The sequence below is a fragment of the Myotis davidii genome, unplaced genomic scaffold (genome assembly GCF_000327345.1).
Source record: "Myotis davidii unplaced genomic scaffold, ASM32734v1 scaffold221, whole genome shotgun sequence".
NCBI classification, from domain to species: domain Eukaryota; kingdom Metazoa; phylum Chordata; class Mammalia; order Chiroptera; family Vespertilionidae; genus Myotis; species Myotis davidii.
The window spans coordinates 2,319,341-2,336,796 of record NW_006293349.1 but is presented as its reverse complement, the minus strand read 5'-3'; the positions used below and the strand labels follow the sequence as shown (position 1 = coordinate 2,336,796).

At 47.4% G+C, this 17,456-nt stretch overlaps 1 protein-coding gene across 5 annotated transcripts in view; it reads right to left on the bottom strand.

Moving 5' to 3' along the window:
* Positions 1 to 17,456, bottom strand: part of GULP1 (GULP, engulfment adaptor PTB domain containing 1) — an 87,748-nt gene that overhangs the window by 2,649 nt on the left and 67,643 nt on the right. For 2 of the 5 annotated variants that reach the window (XM_015566080.1, XM_015566081.1), the window contains exons 5-11: positions 17,306 to 17,404; positions 16,522 to 16,659; positions 13,346 to 13,462; positions 13,097 to 13,120; positions 12,646 to 12,738; positions 4,463 to 4,601; positions 2,115 to 2,209 (exon numbers count right to left, since the gene is read on the bottom strand). In XM_015566080.1, coding sequence (XP_015421566.1) covers positions 2,115 to 2,209; positions 4,463 to 4,601; positions 12,646 to 12,738; positions 13,097 to 13,120; positions 13,346 to 13,462; positions 16,522 to 16,659; positions 17,306 to 17,404 — 705 coding nt within the window. Of the gene's footprint in view, positions 1 to 805; positions 817 to 2,114; positions 2,210 to 4,462; positions 4,602 to 12,645; positions 12,739 to 13,096; positions 13,121 to 13,345; positions 13,463 to 16,521; positions 16,660 to 17,305; positions 17,405 to 17,456 lie in introns of all 5 variants that reach the window. The other 3 variants (XM_015566082.1, XM_015566083.1, XM_006767057.2) reach the window with 3 other exon arrangements.

Genomic DNA, 17,456 nt, shown 5'->3' with positions numbered 1-17,456 from the left:
CTTATGAAATGTATTTGAATATTTCTGTGTCTACTATACTGGTACATTGATCCTCCAAGTTATTAACCAGTCAACTTTACATCACTTAATGCACAATTCTTTCACCATTCACTGACTTGCCAGGTATTAAGTTATAACTTACAAGGTGTACTTCTGGGCTCACCATGCTATTTTATACTGATTTCTCTGCTGACGTCATGTACCAGAAGTTTAAATTATGTCAAATGAAAAACCTGAATTTTTGATTTCAAATAAATATCTAACTTTCTAGCAATTTATAATGAAATATGGCTTAACATTTTTTACTAAATTGTACATGTATGAGATGTTTCTGTGACCTTTCTCTGTCAATAAAAAAGGGAAACCAAATACTTCAGTAGGCTTATTAACTCAATATGATGGTTTATGACGCCTATTATACTGTATAAATGTCTACATTCTATGCAAAGATAAAAATAGTAGCTAACTGTGCATTCGATTAATTAAGCTAACAAAATAAGTAATAGAATCATCAGAGACTTTTGATGAAAATGTTATTTTACTTTAATTGAAGTGACCTTGCAAGTTATTCCTGGACTCAAAGACATAGGCAAGCAATGATACGGACAACACAAGAGTGACTCTGTCGTTGAGAAAAATACTTTAAAATATGGGTTGTAGGGTCCCTTGAAACACAATTAATAATCAGATACATCCATATGAAACTGCTGTTTGAATATTTGTTAAACAAAGCATGCAAATGTTACAGTTTTAGCTTTAAAAAGTTGCAAGCTGTTTAAAATTATTATGAAAATAATATACCAACCATCTCTGGCGCTACCCACCATGAAAGCAGAAAAGAGAAGACATTAAGAAAATATTAGAAGTGGCGAAAACGAAAAATACCACAGCTCAACATTCTGTGTCTAACCCATCATGCAGCCATTCCACACAGTGCTTCTCAAAGCTGAGTGCCGACAAAGGTCTCAAGCTGTAGGCTTATCTTCAAAAACGTACAGAAAAATTTTCCATTTTGTGAAAATCTAAAAAGCATTGATAAGAAAGTACTCTTTATGATTCGTATAAACTTGAGAACAAATACTGTCACATCACTGCCCACAGGTGTATTCGCCCTTACACAAGCATAGCCAGGGATCCCAGGCGGCAGAATACAGAGTTCCTGACACGTTACCGTGCGCTATTTGGGTGAAAGCTTCACAGCATGTGGAATATAGCAAAGAGATGGCGACACTAAGACGAACAGAAGGTTTGATGCTGGCGATTTCAGTCTCAGCTAAATAACACCATTCATCCTCTTATATCAAAGTTCTGAACTTGGATTTTATTAGGTGATGTAATTTTTTTACTTAATTATGATTTTTGAATTAGTATTTGTCTGAGAGCTTCAAGGATATGTCTTTGATAAAAACTAGCAAATAATAACTTCACCAAATTATAAAGAGAAAATGAAACAGGAGAACTTAGTGTTTATAAGAGCATGGATTAATCATGGCCCATTCTATAGCGCTCTTAAAACCAGCATCTTCAAACTTCCAGAGCAGCTCAGAACTGGAAAACGAAAGGGAGAGGAAGAACAAAACCCAACTGAACTACATCCCAAAAAGCCGGTGACCGGCTTCTGCTCTTCACCGAGAGCCCAGAGTCACGCGCTGCCCTCCAATGCCTCCGTCAGGAGCGGCTGGCGTCAGCCTGACAAAGGTTTCCTTCAGCCACCCAGTCACAGTTGTGACATTCACAATTGTTAAGACTGAGATAGAATCTGATAAATCCAGTGTCATGACCTTTTAATTCTTGGATTTCAAAATAATGAGCCATCATGCGTAAGAACATGAACCATTGTATTGCCGTTGCAAGTTGCACCATGAAGAACCAAATCAAACCTCATCCTTAGCATCTGCAGGAGTGTTCATAGGACTAAATGCATATTATTATTGTAAAGTAATTACTTTAAGTACGTTTTCATAGTGATAATAACTCAAGGAAAGGATAATGTGGGCACACAGGATCACATATTAAAAGGGAAAATCCATGTCTGGGCCAATCTGTTGGAGGGGCTACAGAATCACACATTAACGAGAGACACCCAGGCCTGGGCCGATCTGCCGGGTAGTCACCTGCATTTCATCGAGTTTCGATTGAATGTCTGGAGGGAAGTCGCCTGCCGCACAGCTGAACGGGTCGAAGGGCTCTGCTCCAAACAGGTCTCGTTCTGGACAGAAGACAAGACGTGGTGTATGAACACAGAGGCCGGTCCCGTAAAGAAATCCCACATGACAAGCGAGCCGCTCACCCTGTGCGCTGGGCTTTCCCAACCTCAGGCCTGTTAAATACCAACCAGAAGCACAGACTCCCTTTAGGATGCGTCTTTAACGAGGCCTTCCTAATATCAAATCCCCCGAACACTCGATCATTAATGCACGACAATACCTACATGTTATTAAAATGAGTGTGCTCCTCACCGACACGTCCCCATTCCACTCACGGACCTGGTTGTGAAGCAACGCGCAGGACTGACGAGCCAGGGGGCAGTTTTACTCAGAGTTCACGTATGAATCTCAGAAAAAATTTAAGGGACCTCATCTCATGTGGTGTGAAATCATGTCATCTTCCCAGAAAACCCTTGGTCCCAGTATCATCCCAGCATCAAAAAGCTCCCTGTACATATATTTTAAAGTATACTTTTTCTTAATCACAAAGAAGTATCCAAGTTAAAATCGATGGCTGTGATTGATAAGGCTATGACCTATTATTTAATTGAAAAAGAAATTTTTTAATGGTTAAGAAGTTTCTTTCCTCTGAATCAATTCAAATAAAACCCTAACAGACGATAAAGGAATTTCAAGTTATCGATGGGCCTGGGAAGTTATAATGTAGTAAGACTTTCATTTTCAGGAAACTATAACCACACCCTAAAGTCAGGCTGTGTAAGGAATACTACTTAAGCTGCTTGTATCCTGGACATTGCTCCTTCCCTCCCATGATTCTTGCTTCTCCAGTTATAATGTTGGGGCATCAGATTCATATATGAAATAAGTTAATAAATGACAAATGCTTAGAAGTCCCTGGTTCTGGTAAGGATTGTATAAACCTAAGAGGGACATACCATTTATCACCCAAATAAAGACACTGCGAAGAGTGAGAGGTCTCCCACCAGTTGTAAAACAGCCGTAAAGGGAGAGTGTCGGACACGCAGAAGGACAAAAAACAGCCCATGACAATATCAGGAAATTGGCAACCTTTCTAAGGACACGATGATGGGTGTATTGGCACAAAATACACCCAGAGGGATTCGTGTATACATTTCAGATTAGGTAAAGTATTGAACGCTCCCATCAACAGATTTTTAAAGTCCCTGATGTTATTCCTCCGCATTTACGTTCGTCTTCTAAAGTCAATGGCTGCCTCACATGGGAACAGACGTTACGTTTCACAAAGGGACACACACCAACCAGGGCCCTGCCGTGCTGCGAGCCTTATGCTAACACTCCCGAGCCACACTGACACGTGTTCCTGTGACGCCGAGAGGGTGCGGGAGAGCAGACTGTAAATTTGCTCTCCTTCAGGTTCCCTTTGGACACGGCGCCGGTGCCGGATCACGGCCCGTGGGAACTATGCCTTCGGTTTCTGTGACAGGGCGCAGATCACACATTCAAGATAATTAACAGTGAGCGTCTGTCGGCTGCTTTCCAACTCATCAAAAAGAGACTTTCACGTTCCCTCTAGATTCAGAAGGTGAATCAGAAAAGCAACGCCTTTCGAACATTTCAGATATCAAAGAAAGAACGCTTCTATAGGAGCAATAAATGAACCATGGAATGCATAGATTTATGTATCTCCCACTAAGCTTATCCCAAAATTTACACTGAGCTCCATGAGACATGTCAAAATCATGAAAATTCCCACCAGAGTTGTTTTTAATCATTAAAACATTAAAAATACAGCCCCAATATAACCCAATAAAAATATAAATCAGTGCTTTGTATTATGATATAAATAACCCTACACCAAAGTGTAATTTTCATACAATTTTAAATGTAAGTCATGTCTTTAGTAGTATACTCTGAACTATGAATGTCACACATGTATACGTTGTAAACATAATACTGTATCACATGTAAACATAACACTTTGGTAATTAAAAAATTTAATGAGCCCGGCTGGTGTGGCTCAGTGGCTGAGCCTGGACCTATGAACCAGGAGGTCTCGGTTTGATTCCCGGTCAGGGCACAGGCCCCGGTTGCGGGCTCGATCCCCAGTGTGGGGCCTGCAGGAGGCAGCCGATCCATGATTCTCTCTCTCATCATTAACGTTTCTATCTCTCCCTTCTTCTCTGAAGTCAGTAACAAAAATGTCATAAAAAATTTTCATGAGCTTGTTAAGATACCTAATTTCACATAAAGTATTCGTCGGCCATCACAATGTACACAGCGCAGCAGGCACAGTGACGTGTGTCGGAACTTACTGATCTCGGCAGCTCTGCCAGGCACTGGGGGCGGCTGCGTGCCGTTGGGTGTGGGCACCGCCGGCGGGTGGGAGGTGGGGGAAAAGGGAACCATGTCGAAGATGTCTGTGGAGGGCGACTGAGGCGACACGCTGCTGGCCTGCGGTGAGAGAAGGTAATTAGTTCATGTGGACACACTGCCATGCGAACTACTTCAATTACATGCAAACCATATGAATAACGAATTCCATGAACCAAAAACAATTACATACTGGCCATGTCATATGGTCCACACAGCTATGCTAAATGCTCATGGGCAAGCGAGCAAGAGAAAATTTCAGCAAAAATGTCCTCAAAGATGAGGGCAAGCCTAGTGATGATACTGTTCTAGGGAGATACGGAGCATGCGCTGGATTTTCTGTCCATCCAGCAATAACTGCTATTTGTATCAGAGACCTGAACATGCTAGAAACTACAGAAAACATGATTTCAGTAATAGATCTTGCATAGGATTATAAGTTTTAAACAAAAATAATTGAACATAAGTGATGTACCTTCTTAGATATAACCATATTAAATGCAATGATAACAAGTTTCACAGTTTTTAAGGGTGTGTTTCAATTTATATTTATAACCACGACAGCCTATTCTTAGACACATTGCAGTGCCTTTTCTGCTGAGTAAGATTTCATCAAGTTTTTTATAATAAAACCCTACTTTGTGGTTTAAGTTAATAATCACTGAATACACCACCAAGATCATTGCTATCTGAGCCAGTCTGGGCCAGGGCATAATGACAGAATGAAATAATCATCACTTTGTCATCCAGGGGAAAATGCGCACACACACACGCACACACGCACACGCACACACATGCACACACGCATGCAGGCACACACACGCACGCACACATGCACACGCGCACGCACACGCGCACACACACAATCCATAGAAAGGAAAGAAAGAAGTCCCACATCGGAGAGGGATGGTGAGAAAATGTTTCCTTTTCCTATGAGAACGTAGACAGAGAATGCTTCGAGTAGTTCATGTTAAAGTGACAGCTCCCAGAATGCATTTATTTTTCTGGGTCACAGACGACGAAAACAATGAACACTAATAAGGCTGCTTATGTGTAGAGTGACAGACCTGCCATTAGCAGGATTGCTAGTGCACGTTCCCACGCAGGAAAATCGCTGTCATCTTCCCCTTTACCATCCTTTCCTTTAACGTAAACACTATCCGAAGCCTCGGGCAGCCTCACCCTCACCCCGTCCTCCTCGGGAACGCTGCTCTGCGAACCCCCGCCCTGGCGTCCTCCTCTCTCACCTTCCTCAGAGTAACAACAACTCACATCTCAACTGCAGTCAAAAACAGACCGTAGATGTCTCGCTCTGTCCCTCTCGTTTCCTCTCTCATCCTTTCTCTTTTCTCCCAGGCTCAGCTCCCTGAGGAAGGCACTACCTCTCCTGCCCCAACTTGTACTGCATTCAACCCCCGACGCCTTTCAAGCTCTGCTGTTTAGGCATGAACTCGACCGAAACTGCTCCCGCCCACATCACCGATGACCTCCTGTCCCATCTGCTGCATTGAAGGGTCCCTTGAGGTCCCTGTCCCCTCATCTTTCTGGGGGTTTGTGCACCATCCACACCCTCCGCCTGGAGCTCTCTGACGTCAGGCGACCAAAGGCCCAGATCCCATTGTTCAAGACACACCCGCACTGCCCACTGCCTGTAGCCCAGCCGTGGGCAAAGTACGGCCGGCGGGGCCCGTTTGAAATGAATAAAACTAAAAATAAAAAATAAAAAGACTGTACCCTTTTCTGTAATGATGTTTACTTTGAATTTATATTAGTTCACACAAACACTCCATCCATGCTTTTGTTCCGGCCCTCCGGTCCAGTTTAAGAACCCATTGTGGCCCTCGAGTCAAAGAGTTTGCCCACCCCTGGTCTAACAGCACGGCCGGCAGAATTAAAGAAGATCAGCGGGGAGTAAAGAGAAGTTTCCGTGTAGAAAATTACATGCGGTCTCGGGGTGCGGCTCTCACTGACGGGCCGGGGAAGGCCACACTTAGGAGGCGGCGGTGTCATCCCCAGCGACAGCCTGGAGGTGGCGGCGCGAGCAGGGCTGGCGGGGGTGGGAGGGAGGTTTAGACAGGGGGCCGAGTCCTCACTCGAGCGCCAGAGCGGGGCCGCACAGCGCTGGAGCCCGTGGGCAGACCCCGTGAGCAGCAGCTGGAAGAAAGGACAGAGAGGGGCTCTCAGGAGAAGAGGGGGGACAAGGAGGGAAGAGCACACGGGAACTTGTTTGGAAAATTACCGCGTGTGGGAAGGACAGGCGACTGGGGAAAATGTTACTAATAGTGAAAGGAATATCTGAGTGAGGCATTTAGTAGAGCTGATGTTCCTGTTGTGACCGTCCTTACATTCTGGATCCACTGATTTGGCCTTGTCCCGGGGCGATGCCCGGCTCCCAGTTATTTCGCTGCTGAGACGAGTTCTGTGCCCGCACGGAGCTGGTCATGGTGCAGGAGCTACTGGACACGAGTGAGAGCGCCCACGTCTGAGATCCCTGCTCCTGGGCGCCTGTGGCTCCTTCTCCAGGAGGTGGGGGCTGGGACATGCGTGAGGGACGTGCTTGGGGGACGTGCTTGGAGAACATGTGGGGGGGCTGGGACATGCGTGGGGGACGTGCTTGGAGAGCATGTGTGGGGGCTGGGACATGTGTGGGGGATGTGCGTGAGGGACGTGCTTGGGGGACGTGCTTGGAGAGCATGTGTGGGGGCTGGGACATGCGTGGGGGACATGCGTGGAAGGCATGCATGGGGGATGTGCTTGGGGACCATTTCAGCTCTGAGTTGTGCCCACATAGATGGTGTGGCGGTTTGATGCCCGGCAGTAAACGCTGTACGCATTTCATAAAAACACTGAACGAAAGACTGACCATTTCTGTGGTGATGTCTGTAGAAATATGAGCATGACACCAACATTTTACTTTATGCTGTTATTTTGGTGCCATCAACCTCCCAAGACCCTTTTAAAAACGTAAATCAACTTTAAGGTTAAAATATGATTTATCAAAATTATTAAAATAGAGGTTCAATATTCCACTTAGAATGAAATTTAAAAAGTAAATTACTTATATTTATTAATATGAAGGTCTAAATTAAAAATTTCTCATTAAAAATGGTTAAATAAGACTGAAGATGGGAAATATAATGGTAATGTAAAAAGGTTCCAGCAATACGTTCTATCCTGCCATGCTAACTCACGCTTTTAAAGTCCACTGTTAGGGCACATTTTTGATATCCCTTTTTTTATTTATATTTAATTTTTTTATTTTTATTGATTTCAGAGAAGAAGGGAGAGGGGAGAGAGAGAGATAGAATCATCAATGATGAGAGAGAATCACTGATCAGCTGCTTCCTGCACGCCCCACACTGGGGGTTGAGCCCACCACTTGGGCATGTGCCCTGACCAGGAATCGAACCATGACCTCCTGGTCAACCACTGAGCCATGCTGGCCGGGTTACATCACTTTTTAAATAAGTAACAACTTCTAGAATTTAGAACTTACGGCATCATGGATGTATTTTTTCAGCTTTCTCGATCCACAATCTGTTTATATTGGTTTCTTAGTTATACGACCCATTATCATCTTAAATGTTCTTACAAGAATTCTGCAAATCGCATGGCTACCATGTCCACTCTCTCAGAGAGGACACTGACACAAGGAGAGATGAGTGGCTGAATCAGGGACTCATGGTCGGGGCCGGAATGGAGTATTTTTTCTTCCCATGAGACAAGGGTTTACTTCTCCAGATCGTCGTCTGGAAGTGAAGTCATGAAAGTGAAGCTGAGGACTGGTCAGCGCGTTCTGTGGGCACTGAGTGTTCCTGAGTCAACGCTCATGTTTAAAACGGGTGCCTTTGTTTAAAGATTCCCAGTGGGCTGTTGTGTGACGGGGCGTCTGCACCATCTGCCCCTGCCCATTCCCACTTCCCTCGTCGCTGAGAAAACACCCGAGGAAGATAAATTGTCCACTCGCAGTGAGTCCACTCTTCAGCTCGGTCAGTGGCCACGCGGCCGCCCACGCGACGGCAGGGCCTGCCGGTCTCACCGGGTCTCACGGAAGGAAGACATCGTGCTCCTCAGCGACAGAACGCCCAGCGGGTCTCGGGATGACAACTTTGTTCACTTAACTTCCTGGCAGGAGCCTGGTTTGGTTAAAGGCTCCTCGAGCCAGAAATGTACAATGTAAGCATCCAGACACGAGAATCAAGAGCAGGGATTGGATGTCACTGCTGTGCCCACATCTCATAATGAAGCAACCCTCTGGAGGCGGCCACGAGGCCAGGAGGGCAGAACAAACCCCTCTTCTGATATAAATACAGGCAGCACTGCCATGTGAACGCAATAAATGGAAATCAGATTGTCCCGAGATAATTAGTACCAAATGGTGGAAAACGAACCTCTGATCTCCTGCCAAACCACCAGAGCACAGCGCAGAGCGAACAGCACAGCCAAGTAACGGAAAGTTCTCGCTGTATCGAAACGCTGTCCTGAGAAGGACCTGCTTCCAAAAGCCACGGGAAGCCGCCCACCGTGTCAGTGGACACAGAGGCGTGGACACAGCCTGTCGAGGCGACTTCACTCGGCGGCAAAGGGACCAGGGACCACCGTCGTGTGTCCAGGAGACAGGCCCGCGTGCTGGTCGTTCGGTACAAGCAAAGACACAGCTGTCACTTTACACACGAGAAAAGGAAAAGCAGGGTGGTCTTCATCATCACGCCCTTAAGGAATTGGCTTTAGGTGGAAGGGGCTTGGGATATCTATGTCTATTAAAGATACACCTTCTTCGTCATGAAAAATGTCTTTTCATTTTAATACTGAGAGCAAACAGAAGAAAAAGTCTCTTACTTGTTTTCTCGGGCTAGAACTAACCTACTCCTCAGCGCTGCGGGAGCAGGCTTACCCTGGGAGCGTGAGCAAAACCACCAACAAGAGTTCCCCCGATGACAGAGGAAGAGCAAACTTTTCATTCGGGGACCACACCACAGGCTCGCCCCTCCTTGAGTCCCAGATCTGTCTCTTCTGCACCCACTGAACACTCTGCCCAGTAGGCAGAACTCAGGTGAGCAAGAGTGAAATACTGCTTCTTACTGCCCCCTCCCCGCATCATGTACAATCCTGGCCGCTCTCTTACTCCACGGCGCCCACCAGCCATCAGGAAATCCTGCAAACTCCGCTTCCACACGCATCGGGAACCACGCTCTGCTGATGGGCTCAACTGATAGACGCCTAGACCGACCGGCCTCCTCCCGCCCGCTCCACTGCAGGAGCGGCCTGGCCAGCCTGGGACCTCACGTTGGCCTCTTGACATGCTTTTTTTCAATTGATTTTTAGAGAGAGAGGGAAGGAGAGGGAGAGGGAGAGAGAAACATCCATGATGAGAGAGAGTCATGGATCGGCTGCCTCCTACACGCCCTACTAGGGATCGAGCCGCAACCCAGGCTGTACTCTGACTGGGAATCGGACCTGGGACCTCTTGGTCCATGGGACAGTGCTCAACCACTGAGCCACACCGGCCGGGCCACTTTGGCCTCTTCATAGCCTGTGGTGCAGGCAGCAGCCAGATGATGCCCTAATCCCAACTTCTCCCTCACGGCAGTTAAACCACATCAACACAAAAGCTCCGCCCTGGCCCACGGGCCCTGTGAGACCCAGACTCGGACCTTCCACGTCACTTCCACGTTGTTGGCTCTCCCTCCAGGCGCAGGCCGGTGCCTGTTCTCGGCCATCTGCCCTGACTTTCATCCGCCGCCTCCATTCACATGCCACCTGCGCAGCATGGACTGCCCCCACAACCATCTCTCTAAAAGGCTCCCGCCCGTTCTCTTCCTTTCTGCTTCATGTCATTCAGAGCATCTCTCAGTGTGGTGACTGCCCGGGGGATGGGAGGGGGAGGGTAGGTGGAGGAGAGCATGGGGGGGGTCAATGGTGATGGAAGGAGACTTGACTTGGGGGGGGGCACACAAAATAGGGTACGGATGATGTGTTGCAGCGTCGTGCCCCTGAAATCAGTATGATTTTGTTCACCAGTGTCACCTCAATAAATTCACCCAAAATAAAAATAAATAAATAAAATGGGGGAGGAGAAAAAGTCTGAGTGATGAGAAGCACCTGGCAACGGCAGTGAAGAGAGAGCAGTAGGAACAGCAGAACCAGCCGGGACCGAGGAGGACGCGCCAGCACGGCGTTGTGCATGACAAAGGCGACAAAGGCGCGAGGGAGGGCACAGGCCTCACTCCGTCCGCTCACCTGGCCCTATCGCCCCATAGACACCGACTATGGGAATAATTGGGAATAACAGTGGGAATACCCCCGGATGCAGGGGACGATGGGGAGGGGGGTGCAGAGGAAAGCATGTGTTTTGACCCACTTCCAGGGCACAGCAAGTGTGAAACCCTAAATATCTCCTCATAGAAGCATTCTTCAGGGTGATGAGCTGGGGAAGCATTCTAGCGCTAGATGGCAAACACAGGCCTATGTGCTAAAACGTGTTCCCTGGGTCAGCCTAGTGACTGAAGCAAAAAGAACTTGCACATAAAAATCTGCAACAAACATTCTTTTCAAGTTTGCAAATGCTATCATTGTGTCTCAGCTCACAGTATATGCTGTAAGTTATACATTAAATATTTTTAAAATACAAAATAATGCCCAGCTGGTGTGGCTCAGTGGTTGAGCGTCAACTTATGAACCAGGAGGTCATGGTTTGATTCCCGGTCAGGGCACATGCCTGGGTTGTGGGCTTAATCCCCAGTGTGGGGCGTGCAGGAGGCAGCCGATCCATGATTCTCTCTCATCATTGATGTTTCTATCTCTCTCCCTCTCCCTTCTCTGAAGTCAATAAAAATATATATTAACAAAAATACTAGATAAGGTATTCCCTTTAATGGAGAAAATCATCAGTACACATGATTCAAAAAGAAAAAATATCCTAAATATATTTTGTCTAGGAAAAATATTGTTTGAACTTCCATTTCCCTTCAAAAATGTTACTTAGCCAAATCACAAAATAATGGTATCTTTCTTGGTATTGGGAAGAGGATCTAACATTTCTGAGAAACCAAAGGGAAATAATTTCACCATAAACATTGAGTGTTGTCTGAAGAGACTACCCTTCATGTTAGTGTCTGAAATACGCTGTGTCGCTCCCCGTGGGAACCGGGCTGTGCAATGTAAGAAAGCAGATTTGGTCTTGGTGATAGTCCAGCTTCTAGGAGGAAGCTCAGTGCTCCAAGGGCAGGTTGGCTGAGGCCAGTAAGTCTAACCTCAGTACACAGTAACCAACAGGAATAGAATGAAGAATATGCCACAAAGAAAAAAATTGAGGGCTGAATTATTCTAGGAAGAAACAACAACAATAAGTGATGAGAGCAACATGAAAAAACAACTCTGATCTGAGCTACCAAGGAAATCTTAAATTTTTTAAAATTATTTTTTACTAGAAGTTTGGTGCATGAAATTCGTGCACTGGGGGGCGGGGGGGGGATCCCCCGGCATGGCCTGTGCCCTCTCACAGTGCAGGAGCCCCATGATCGATCGCCCCAAAGAGGTAGGCCCCACCCACCCATCCAGGGCTCCTCGATGGATTGCCCGAGAGGTAGGCCGGAGATGCTGGGACCCAGCTCCGCGCTGTTCACGCAGCATTAAGTCCCTGCCCACCCGCGCACGCCTTGCTGTGCACGCAAAGTCCTGGTGATGGATTGTGATGGCGTGAGGGCATCACGGCATGATGGCGTGATGACCATTTGCATATTAGCTCTTTATCATATAGGATTGATTTCAGAGAAGAGGGGGGGAGAGAAAGAAACATCAATGATGAGAGAGACTCATTGATCAGCTGCCTCCTGCACGCCCTCTATTGGGGATCTAGCCTGCAAGTCGGGCATGTGCCCTGACCTGGAATCGAACCGTGACCTCCTGGTTCATAGGTCAACACTCAATCACTGAGCTCCTCTGGCCGGGTGGACATCTTAATTTTTAATTAACCTTGGGGAATAGCTGTCATCTCTATCCACGTGCAGCTTTAAACTACTGACTACAGAGTGTTCCTAGGAACGTCGCCGAGCTGATGATCCCGAGACATCCTGTCACCAGGAAATCCGCTTCCCGGGAAAACGTGCCCTAACTCAGTACTTACTGGGGATGCTGACACCTGCGTTATTCGCAACTGGTTTTCCAGATCCTGTACTTTGTTTTTAAGCTCCACGTTTTCTGTTTCCAAGTCTTGAATCTAAAAGGCAAAGGATCATTGGACAGACCTTCAGAAAAGGACTCCTGGGAAATGTCGGCTCTGATCATAACTGCGTTCACGAGTGGGAGTCCCTGTTACTTCAATTGCAATGTGCTGCCTGGTATCATTGGATGAAGCTTGGGGAATACAGTGCTGGGTCCCCGGGCAGACCTATGACGCTTAGAATGTTTTTACACGGGTGCACCAGGCAAGTTCCTAATCCCTCGTCTGTGCTCCCTGGGGCGCGGTGCAGTCTGGCCGGTAACCTTGGAGGTAACCGCAGGCCGGGGAGGCGCTGAAGAGCGTGGAGAGGTGGCCGTTCACGGCGCGGGCCGGGCCTGCGTGGGAAACCACTTACCCGGCCTCCGCTGCTGCTGCTGCTCTGATCCCCGTGAGAAGCATCAGGAGGGAAGCAGTCACATGAGACACTACGCTCTTGCGGGAATCCAACACGAAATGGTTAACAACCGCGCGCCGCGGGCAGGTGATGGCGGGAGGGACACGGGACAGCGTGGGGGGATGGATGGCGGCCTGCTACGTCTGCCTGATGATATGGAGCCTCCCTGTGTTGACGCCACATGCGACGTGACCCGCTCAGTTTACTCACTCTTTTCTGGAGCCCTGCGATCTGTTTCCTAGTTTCGACATCCTTGCCTCCAGATTCTAGAAATTTCCGGTATGCCAGGTTAAACGCTTGGCCGATGGTTAAAGTGATCTCTTCCGCCTTTCATGCAAATAAAAGAAGGGAGATTTACAGTTAGTGGGCATGTGTCAGGCTGCTCTGTGAACCAGGAAAAGCATTCACATTGGGCACTTCCGAGGGCAGCAGCTGGGGGAGAGGAGTGGAAATGAGCAGAGGTCTTGCTGTTGAGTAACGACGCAATGCCTCCCTGCGCGATGTAAAAACTAACGTGCCCCGCGTGGCTCAGGGGTTGAGCGTCGGCCTATGAGCCGGGAGGTCACGGTTTAAGTCCCAGTGAGGACACAGGCCTGGGTTGCAGGCTCAATCCCCAGTGTGGGGCGCGCAGGAGGCAGCCAAAATTATTCTCAGCTGACTGATGATTCTCTCTCATCATTGGTATTTATTCCTCTTTCTCCCTCTCCTTTCCTTTCTGAGATCAATAAAAATAGATTAAAAAATAAGACAAACACACACACTTACTTATGATATTAACATGACGTTGGGTAAAGTCATTAATTGAACGCTTCACAAACATCACACCAATGAAACCATGTAGGCCCGGGAATTTCTCTTTTAATAAGTATTACATTATAAATTCAATTTCCTTTATATTTATAGCTATAGGCTCTGCAAATTAATACAATTAGAGCAAATAAAACCTTGAGGTAAAAACAATATAATGAAACTTTGAGGAAACAGTCCTCGTTGAGCTCATTCATGGAGGTGATGCTAACTTGAGGCTGGAGAGGGAGCTCAAACCCTTGCTTTCTGAAGCCCAGACTCCATCCACCTGCAGCAGAATTACTTGGCAAATGTGCGACCCATAGATTCCCTGCGCTCCAGCCCATCAACATGAACTTGTTTTTTGAAGTGGAAACCGAAGAGCTCTGCTTGGAAAGGCCCCCTTCTGAGTGCTGAGCACACAGACGGTGGGAGCCATCCTGTAGGCTCCACGTTTCAGCCTTCAGAAAACACAATGCGCCTACGCTTTCTTCAGAGAGAATGATGCCTGGAGGAACCACAATTACGGCAGTCGGTGACAAACAATGATGATCGGGCAGCAATAAAGTCAGGGATCCTGGCAAGCTTATGTTTAAACGATCACGTAAGCAATTTGATGGGGATCAGATGAAGAGAAGCACTTGACACAAAGCCATAAGAAGGCTCATGTTCATAATCATCTCTTCTATCAATATTTCAAAAGACCCCAAGGAAGTTTATCTCCATGCGCAGGACAAGAAAGACAGCCAAGTGCACTGCTCGGTGAAAGCCAGTGATGGCGAACCTTCTGAGCTCGGCGTGTCAGCATTTTGAAAAACCCTACCTTAACTCTGGTGCCGTGTCACATACAGAAAATTTTTAAATATTTGCAACCATAGTAAAACAAAGACTTGTATTTTTGATATTTATTTTATGTATTTAAATGCCATTTAACAAAGAAAAATCAACCAAAAAAATGAGTTCGCGTGTCACCTCTGACACGCGTGTCACAGGTTCGCCATCACTGGTGTAAGTGGTAAAGGCTAGTCCATCTCACACACAGAAGATCCACTTCAGCCTTCTTGGTCACACGGGGAACATCTGCAAGCAATCACAGTTAAGCAGCACTTGGAGCATTAAACACGATGCATCCACTCAATAGGACACATTCCAAAAACCACTGGAATGGCACAGAAAATTCCTTACTGTGCGCACAGCACTTCTCATGTGGGTAAGCATATCTTTTTCTGACGAAATGTTCTATAATGTTCATCAAATTCTCAAAACATATTTTGATGCCAATTAGGTTAGCACATTAGTTTGTCTTTTTAAAGAGCACTCTATCTAAAAGATACAGATATTAGCATGTTCTACTGAAAGATGGCCTTTTTCGTTAAAGAAAAATTCGTTGAGTGTCTACTGTCCACCTGTTGTAGGACTTAGGTGGACAAATAAAAAAGGTGTTTGTTTTCAAGAAGCTCACATACGGAAACCAGAAATAAACTGCGTGAGGGTGACAATCATATGAGTCCTCGGACAGCTATGGCGGCCTGAACATGAGCAAATGCATGAATTAAGCTCTTTTCTTGTCCCAGCCAAGAACGTTGCCGAGGTGAGACGTTCTTCCTTCATTAAAGACGTCAGTGGATGAGCGTCGACCCAGGCCCCATGAGGTCACCGTTCCGATTCCCGGTCAGAGCACAGGCCCTGGCTGCAGGCCTGGTCCCCGGCAGGGCGTGAGGGACGTGCAGGAGGCAGCTGATCGAAGTTGATGATTCTCTCTCATCATTGAGGTTTCCATCTCCCTCTCCCACTCCCTTTCTCTTTATCTAAAATCAATAGAAACATACTTGAGAAAGAAAAAGCCATTGATGGCTGCAGCGTGTCCTGGAATTCACATCTTATGCTTTACCACAGGACCTCGGACTACAGAATACAGGTTATGATTAGCATTGGCTTATGCTTCTAATCAAGACCCAGGGTTTTCCTTAAGATTCCAGAAGATTAAAGAATCGTTGCAGAACTGAACTTTAGAATTCCCTGACCGTCCTCACCTGCTGAGAACTTTAGATGACACTCAAAGTGAACACTCGCCCCCATGTACAGGCGCACACATGCGCTCACACCTTCCACGATTCTACTACCTTTCACTATGGTAAGCTTTCTGGGTAATGGAAATGAAGAACCACGTTTCCAAAGTGTTGGCTACTTTTAAAGAAGTCGCACAGACGTTATTTCCTGGAGTTTAACATCTTTCTTTGCATCAGATCCGTTAACATTCCAGAAAAGACGAACTCTGCTGACCATCACTCTGCATTATGCGCACATTCCTAAATCGTACCTGAGGTTAAAATCACAAATAGGTGATACGATTCTAAGAAACATGAGTGCACAGCAGGAGCAGGGCTGGCGCCCTAGGAGACGCCGCTGGCGTGCGAGCCCGCGGCCTGACACGGGAATTCAGCTACGGACGGGATCCCGCCGCCCGGCCGGGGGCAGGACGGGCCCATTAGCGAGTTTAAGTAATTATGGGCCTCGCTCACGTCCCAAGACCTGACTCACGCCGGAAGCAAGACATCCCTGGACCGCAACACGACAGCCCCACGACGCCGCACACGTACACACTTCTCGCTGTCAAAGACGTAGCACAGGTGCCTGTTGGACTCGGGGTCCTTGCAGATGAACGTGAAGATCCTCTTGTCCGTCTTGTCGTCGGCGCAGAACGATATCCGGTGCAGCTGGCAGTTGTGCTGGACCTCCTGCGGACACGCACAGACACACACGTGAACGCGCACAAACACACACGGGAACACGCACAAATACACATGAGGGGCTGGTCCATTCCCTGAAACACCAGCTGGTGCTGGACCTCCTGCCGTGTGGGCAGATGTCGTGTGGGCACAGGTGCCGTGGGGAGAGACAGCAAGGGCCCGCCACCTGCTGCCCCGGGGAGACCTGTGGAGGCGACCACGGCAGCCACCGGGCAGCGCGGAACCAGCTCCGCTGTCAGACGGCAGGTCCATGGGCTCATGGCGGCAGCCCCGGCGACAGGACACGCTGACCATGTCCACGGGCAGCCGGCAGCCCAGGGCCTTTCCAGAAACAGCACCAGCCTCTGCTTCCTTCCCACTCAGCGACCCTCTCCTCACGCACCTCTCCCAGCTCCGGGGGGACCCTGAGACCAGATTCACGGACTCATGTGCTCAGCAGGGCCTGGAGCCGCTCACACGGGCAGGCACGGGCCCCAGGGCGCAGTCCCAACGCCCCGCAGAACCCCAGGGAGTACGCGGTCCTCAACTGGGAACCCCTCAGTTTTACCCGGTAACAGACATCACGTATCTATTAAAACGAATCTAATCACAAGGAAAGATTCGAGAGGGTCTGACATTCAAAAATGAGCCTTACCTTGGTTTTGGGTTCTAGAATTTTCACTCCATAAATTGATATTTGCAACTCAACTTTCGGAATTTTCTGGCCTTCAGATTTCTTGATATGTCTTGCAAACTACAAATGAAAAATTATTCACAAAATTATAATTGTTTCCATTGAACACACA